This window comes from Sinocyclocheilus anshuiensis, unplaced genomic scaffold (assembly GCF_001515605.1).
Source record: "Sinocyclocheilus anshuiensis isolate Anshui unplaced genomic scaffold, SAMN03320099.WGS_v1.1 scaffold546, whole genome shotgun sequence".
Lineage (NCBI taxonomy): Eukaryota > Metazoa > Chordata > Actinopteri > Cypriniformes > Cyprinidae > Sinocyclocheilus > Sinocyclocheilus anshuiensis.
The window spans coordinates 266,376-273,725 of record NW_015542451.1 but is presented as its reverse complement, the minus strand read 5'-3'; the positions used below and the strand labels follow the sequence as shown (position 1 = coordinate 273,725).

The window sequence follows — 7,350 nt, the reverse complement described above, 5'->3', positions numbered from 1 at the left end:
TGGTATGTATATTTCAAGTAAACATTTGGTTTTCCAAGTAGTAGTCAGAAAAGTAAAGTAAATGCATGCATAAATAAATAACAAATTACAAGCAATAAATCAATTAAATGAAACATTCAGAAATTGAAGGAGAAAAGATGATAAAATTAATTAATTTATTCTTATTTTTACATAGGCATTTTAAAGTTAAGAAAAACCCTACATATTAATACATAATTTTAGGCTACCAGAAAATAATAAAAATACCCCTTTAAAAAACACCAATGTAATCGGTCTGTGACTGTCATCGTTAGTCTTAGACCATCTGCTAGTAATGCATGATGTGTGGTAAGTGCAGAATATAACTGGAGCCTGAAAGCCTCTCCAGTCATCTGAATGAAGGAAAATGATTAGTGATTGTTGAAGCGAGAATGTGCTGATAACTGCTGTGTGCTGTTCAGGAGTGCTGCACGAGTTTGGGAGGGATGTGGTATCTGAAGGGAACCGTTCCCTCCTGACGGGACAGCAGGAGCGCCGGAGATCCTGTCAATCACACGTCCCCCCCAAGGTTTAAGTGAGAGGGAACGCTGCACAGGGGGGCGGAGCCAACACACACCAACCAATCACTGCCCTCGAGGACACGCCCACTTCCGGAGCCTCCGCATACGTTACCTCTGGTCACATCAGCATCTCACGAAAAGGGTTAAAGATCCATTCGATCCTGCATTTGCGGGAAATTAAAGTCTAAGGAAAGGAGTTGTGTGCTGAACACATAAGCAGACTATCAGTTAATGCTGGTTTTCTTTTGGTTTCTTTTTCATGATTTAATATGAAAGTATGACAGGAGATCATGGTTCATCTCATTTTATCCTGCTTGTGGCCTTCGGGAGCTTTTCGGCCTTGTTTATTACATTAAGCTGACTGAAAAAAAGATGTTTGATTTAATAATTTCCTTGATTTTTATTGCATATTAAGTTTATTTTTCCCTGACTTCACTGTAACCCAAAGAAACACTAGATCATAATGAATCCTCTGAAATATTAATTTCTCTGCTCAAGTGAAGGCTGTGAAGCTCCCGCTGAAGTGTTTACAGCTCTGTGACAACAACAACAAAAAAAGGACAAAACATTTGGACACGGTTGATTCTGGAGCAGTTTAGATCCATTCAAACCCTGAAAATCGAATATATGAATCGATGAATGTTTATTGGACCTGATGGTAGATTTGCATCAGAATGCGAAGCTCTGAATGACGTTTGCATTGAATTTATATTTGCAACCTTGTCCATTTTATTTCAGAGCATTTATGGCATTCTGAATAAATGCGGAAGCAATTTAGACATTAATTTCTTACGAAAATAAAAAAATGCATAATGTTTTTTTTTTTTCTCTTGTTATGCAAGTGAAACTGAGGACCTGGGAGTTTTGTTGAAGTGGCTAAACTGTGTTTGGGTGTGAAAAAGTGCCTCTTAATTATTCAGGGGAAATATTGTATCAATATGATTTGCAATCTCGCAGTTATGACTGAAATCATCTTCACATGCACATATATAACTGTCTCTGTCTGTGTCTCTTCCACACGTGCATATGAAGCGTTCAAGTTCTGTTTATTAAGCATTCCACATATTCATATTCTGGATCATCGTTGCCAAGTCCACCGCTGAAAACCCCAAATCTGACCTTTTTTATTTGTGTCATTCTGAATAAACATTGCAACTGACATCTTGTCTTCAAAGTTTCTCATTTAATTTTTCCCTACAAAAGACAAATTTTTATTGATTTGACTGAGCTGATATTATCGGATGAGAACAAAATATGAATTGATCCGAGTAATGATGCTTTTGTCTTCTCTACAGCTGAAATTGATGTATTTTACAACATTAACTCTTTTATTTTCTTGTTTGTTAATGTGAAGCTGCTTTGAAACAATCTGCATTGTATAAAGAAAATTAGGTTGCGCTTTATATTAAGGAGCCCTTGTTGCAGTTATGCAATTAAATACAAAATAATACTAATTATTTAGTTAATATGGGGTTTGGTTGGGTTTAGGGATAGTTGGATATAATTATGCATAAATTACTGTTATATCTAATAAAAATGTGTAACTAGGACATTTAGCGAAAATTAAAATTGCAAGACTTAACTTTTTATTTTTAGTTTATTTTACATCATAAAGAAATTAAGCAGTATATACTAAATAGCATATTTACATATTGCACTGAATTTACAAGGTTAATACAAAAGCGACACTCAAACTGAGAAACACTTGAGCTCCGTTAAATGCCCAAAAATTACTATAATGTCAAATTATAACGTTGTACTTTATTTTTATGATTGATTTTCAAGAAAATATTTCATATAGTATTAAAGAAATACAATAATAATACATTCTGTTTTTGAGGTTAATCATTTACATATAATCACTGATTATTGATTACAGTACTTCATTGATATTTTTCACAATATGCTAGAAATGGTCTCAAAATGGGTCAATTCTTCCATATTGTATATCAGTTTCTACCCAGTGTCTAAGTAAGCAGATGTGCTGCTTATAATACATTATACCTTTTTAATTTTTCCATTTTAGTGTCATCTCCGGTATAATGTCTGAAGTCTGAAGATGTCCGCCTGATAAATACATTGTCACTCAAATCTTATCAGGGGCTTAGATTAGAAGCAGACTTTCCACCGGGACTGAAGACCATGTTCTCTGACGACCACAATCTGGGTCGAAAGTCCATTTATATGCAGAATAAAGTTGAAAGATGAACAGCTGAAAGTTCACACGATAAAAGACACTTTCTTGCCCTGTTGTGGAGTTATGAATGAATGATACTAACACGACCTGACAACGAGGTGAAGACTGAAAGTAAAAGTTTGACATCTTCAAGATAATGGATTTCCTTTAACAGATGCAACAAATGCACGGACCAGTTATGACTAAAGCATACTAGACTTAATTTTACAAAGCTGTTGTAAATATTTAAATATAAATCTCAATATTCACAAGAAAATAGTCTATTTTTATATCAATTTGATAACTGCATTTCATTATTTTCACTCTTTCACATTACTGTAATGCAGACAAAATATGATATTTACGTTTACATTTACATTTAGTCATTTAGCAGATGCTTTTATCCAAAGCGAGGACAACAGAAGCGATCAAAACTAACAAGAGAGTCTCAGCTTAACGCAGTACACATAGCAAGGTTTTTATAAAATAATATAATAAATAAAAAGAAAACAGATAGAATACAAAAAGATTAGAAAGCAAGTGTTAGTTGTTTTTTTTTAAATCAGCAAATGAATAGAGTGCAAGTCTAAAAGGGACACGTGTTTTTTTTTAGAATAGAATTAGAATAGAGTGCTATAGAGTTAGAGGGTAATAATACATTAATATATGTATAAATGATATACTTAAATAGTAAAACATCTGTGCATGTTTGTGTTCATCTAATGTTTTGCCTTTAATTTACAGTGATTTTTAATTGCTTTAATTGTTTCTGGGCAGAATGATTTACTAAGTAAAACATCAGTAAACATTACAGCATCACAACAACCCAATTTTATTATATTGTTCTTCTTCACAGATCATTAGTTAATGTTCATTAAAATAGTTTGGCTTTAAAAAGGCTTTACTGTATTTTTATTTATTGTATTGATTTATACTAATATATATTTTTTTTTTCTACTGATTATGTGGTAATATATAACCTGGAAATGTCTTTGTTGAGATTCATCCCACTATAAATACACAAAGATTTCCAGTACATTTAAGTTTACAGCTTTTTGTTTCACAGTGACATTTGGAAGTATTTACAAAAGTGCTTTATATACACTCACCAGACAATAAAAGTGGCAATAAAAGCAGAGAGTAATGTGTGGTATCACACCATCCTAGTCCTGTCAGTATAATTCCCTCAGTTCAGACATAGATGCAGATCAGTGCCTCATTCAGCCTGACTGGGCTTGATCCTGTTCTCCTTCAGGTCCTTTTTGCTCTTTTGGATAAAGTTGAAAATCTCCTGAAACAGGGCCTTGTACTCGGGCTGCTGGGAATCGTTCTTGGTGTTTGTGTGCGTTTGAGCAGTTTTTTGGTTCTCGGACAACTTCCCATCCTGGCAGCGGCGCAGCAGCGTGTCGTATTTCTCCTGCAGGGCGGCGTATTGAGCATCCATCTCGTTCAGCAGAGAGATCCCATGATGCTGCCCTTCAGGCTGCTCGTTGCTTAGCAACTGCCTCTCGCTGCTGCAGCACCGCAGGCTCCGCCCCCTGTGTCCGGCCCCGCCCGCTTCATCATCCAATGGGAGGTCCACGTTGTCTTTGCTCGAGCGCAAAAGCAGGCGGAGCTCCTGCACTTCAGCCTCCGTCTCGGCCAGGCGCTCCTTGTAGACTCCCAGCAGCGCTGCTCTGGGCTCCAGCTGGATGAGTTCATGCGCCAGAGCATCAGTTTCCAGCTCGGCCGCCTCTCTCTGAGCGCGCTCTGTGCTCAGCTGCGCCTGCAGGGAATCAACCGAGCGCTTGAGCTCCCAGAGCTCGTCCTGTTCCTCACGCTTCAGAGACGAGCTGCTGGTGGAAACAGAGCGCTCATGGGAAAAGCACCTGAAATACATGCAGCATGGTGAGAAGAAATCAGAGCCGTTAGTCAGATAACTGAGGATCGAATATATGAGAATCATAATGGTATAAATTAATTCAAAAGATTGCATTTTACTGAAATCTGGAGTTGTATAGACTAAAATATTAGGTAAAATATTTACTTTTTCTGAGATCAACTAAACCAGACTTTAAAGTCGACATGAATTGCAGTTTGCAGCCTATTTTAACGTATTTCAGAATGAAACAGGATATTCGATGAGAAAAACTGAAGGATAGGACCTAAAGTAAAGTGTTAGATATAAAGTTGCAATTACAAACAATGAAGTCGCAATTGTTAGAAATAAAGTCAGAGCTGCGCAAAATGAAGTCACAATTGTCAGATATAAAGTCGCAATTGTTAGATATAAAGTTGCAGTTGCGAACAATAGTCACAATTGTTAGATATAAAGTCGCAATTACAAACAATGAAGATGCAATTGTTAGATATAAAGTTGCAATTACGAAAAATAAAGTCGCAATTACAAACAATGAAGTCGCAATTGTTAGAAATAGTCACAGTTGCGCAAAATGAAGTCTCAATTGTTAGATATAAAGTCGCAATTACAAAAAATTGTCACAATTGTTAGAAATAAAGTCACAATTGCAAAAAATGAAGTCTCAATTGTTAGATATAAAGCTACAGTATAAAGTTACCACTTTGAGAAATAAAGTCATACTTCTGAGATATCAAATTTGCAAATATAAGAAATAAAGTTGGAATTGCGAGAAGTCAGCATTGTGAGAAATAACGTTGCGAATGTACATGCAACTAAATATATAGCATATTTTCCTTTTCTTGCGTCATACAACCCTGCCCGCGTGAACTCCAGCAGATTAAGCCGAGTCAGGCAGGAATATAAATGTGTGGGAAGGAAGTTCTTCTTGACCGTGACTGTTTAAAGGCCACTAGTTTCACGGACTCGACCTACTGTAGCACAAAACACAGTGGCGAGTTAAAATGCACAAAAATGTGTTGCAAAAACCTACTCGTGTAACTGACAGGTCTCCTTGCACTGAACTCTATCACAATCACTGGACCGGGCCTGTTCATCAGAAACCAGCTTCGGCTTCTGCATGTCTCTCTGGAGCTCCTCCACCTGAGTCTGCAGCCCTTCCACCGTCTCTGTGAGCCTGCGATCAGGAGAAACGCAATTGAAAGTATACCATCCTTCGCTTGATGCATTCATTTACAATCATTTCTGAAGTCTTACCCTTCGATCTTCAGCTGAGCTGCTCTGTTCTCCAGCACCAGTCGCTGGTTTTTCAGCTCCAGGTCTTGTGCGGTTAAATCCAGCTGCTCATAGACTTTAGCGTGCTGATCGTTCACTGACCTCAGCAAATCCACCTGTTTAGAAAGATACTGAACAAAGAGAAAGAAACATTAAACTACAATCAAACGGGTTCAGATACCTGAGCTTTAACTGCATCAGCTTAAGGACAATTTAAAGGCTTTTCCTCAGTTATTCTTAGCAAAATGCAAATCAAATGTGACCCTGGAGCACAAAACCATAAGTAATAAGGGTCAATTTTTTTGACCCATACAATGTATTGTTGGCTATTGCTACAAATATACCCCAGCGACTTAAAACAAATAAGTCACAAATAAGTTTGATTGCCTTTTAAGATAAGACAAAGATTTATACACTCATAAAATCACTTGATAATGCAGAAGATGTAGCTAGAGGAACTGTGTCAATAAAAGACTGCTTTTCTGTGCATATGAAGGTTTTCATTAACTCAAAACAGAGAGTTTGGTCAGAAATAGATAAATCGATCGCTTGATAGCAGTACCTCTATCTCCTGTATCTGTTCCTGGTTGCTGATGTACATCTGTTGGAGCGTCTCTTCTAAGTCTCTGTTCTGCTCCAATAAATTTTTACCCAATTCGGCGGCCAAATGAAGATCTGCATGAAGAGAAGGACGCATCTAATGAGCAACCAAAACTGAAAAAAACACTGGTTTTGAACCATTTTAATTTATGCATATCAGTATTTGTAAATCTGGTTGATGGTGCAATCATTTGGACATCAGGTTATCTCTGTCACTAGGAGTGTTTAGTTACTTCTCCTTCTTCTTCACCTAAGGTCACAACTCAGGAAACTGAGAAAGCGATCTGATTATCGCATCAGTTCATTACAAAGCTGATTTCACTCTCTCTTGTCAAACAGACTGTCATGTCATCCTGTCAGCATGTGATGGAGAGTCACAAAACACACTTCCTTCAATCATCATCAGCAAAATACATTCGATGAAGACTACGATTAAATGGAGACTGAATGAAGGTGCATTCTTAATCACCGTATTGTTAACAAAATATTCTAGAGTTCTTCTTCCACATTTTCATTTAAAAAGTATTATTACCTGAACTTTTACAGTACGTCAGATAAAGATAACTCACCATGTTCCAGATCTTGATGATCGTACCATGGTTCTTCCTCTTTGATATCAAATTCTCCTTCTGTAATGTCTGTGAGCATCTTTAGTCAGTCAAGCAGAACAGCTGAGGAGCCTTTAGTTTTTATGCTAAACTCTAATGAAATTGTTGTTCAGATAATCTCCAGTCAGCAAATTTATAGTATCTATTTCTTTTTCTTTTTCAAAGCGTGCGCACTCTGTGCTGAATGACACTGTGACGCCTGGTTATCTGCAGACTGAACAGAGTAAACTACATACAATCTCTGAAGACCTTTGTGTGTGTGTGAGAGAGAGAGAGAGAGAGAGAGAGAGAGAG

The 7,350-nt window shown here is 36.9% G+C and overlaps 2 protein-coding genes across 3 annotated transcripts in view; one reads left to right on the top strand and one right to left on the bottom strand.

The window, feature by feature from the left end:
- Window positions 1–1,084, top strand: part of LOC107693644 (DNA-directed RNA polymerase III subunit RPC5-like) — a 16,223-nt gene extending 15,139 nt beyond the window's left edge. Inside the window, exons 21-22 of one of the 2 annotated variants that reach the window (XM_016493105.1) lie at window positions 441–538; window positions 573–1,084. In XM_016493105.1, the coding sequence (XP_016348591.1) occupies window positions 441–497 (57 nt within the window). In that variant the 3' untranslated portion in view covers window positions 498–538; window positions 573–1,084. Of the gene's footprint in view, window positions 1–440 lie in introns of both variants that reach the window. The other variant, XM_016493104.1, reaches the window with a different exon arrangement.
- Window positions 1,085–3,669: 2,585 nt separating this feature from the next.
- LOC107693621 (cerebellar degeneration-related protein 2-like) lies at window positions 3,670–7,205 on the bottom strand. The gene is made up of 5 exons (XM_016493070.1): window positions 7,018–7,205; window positions 6,411–6,523; window positions 5,831–5,979; window positions 5,607–5,750; window positions 3,670–4,583 (listed from the first exon to the last, which is right to left on the bottom strand). The coding sequence occupies exons 1-5, from the start codon at window positions 7,094–7,096 to the stop codon at window positions 3,932–3,934; spliced, it is 1,137 nt and encodes a 378-aa protein (XP_016348556.1). The 5' UTR covers window positions 7,097–7,205; the 3' UTR covers window positions 3,670–3,931.
- Between the last annotated feature and the right edge of the window lie 145 nt (window positions 7,206–7,350).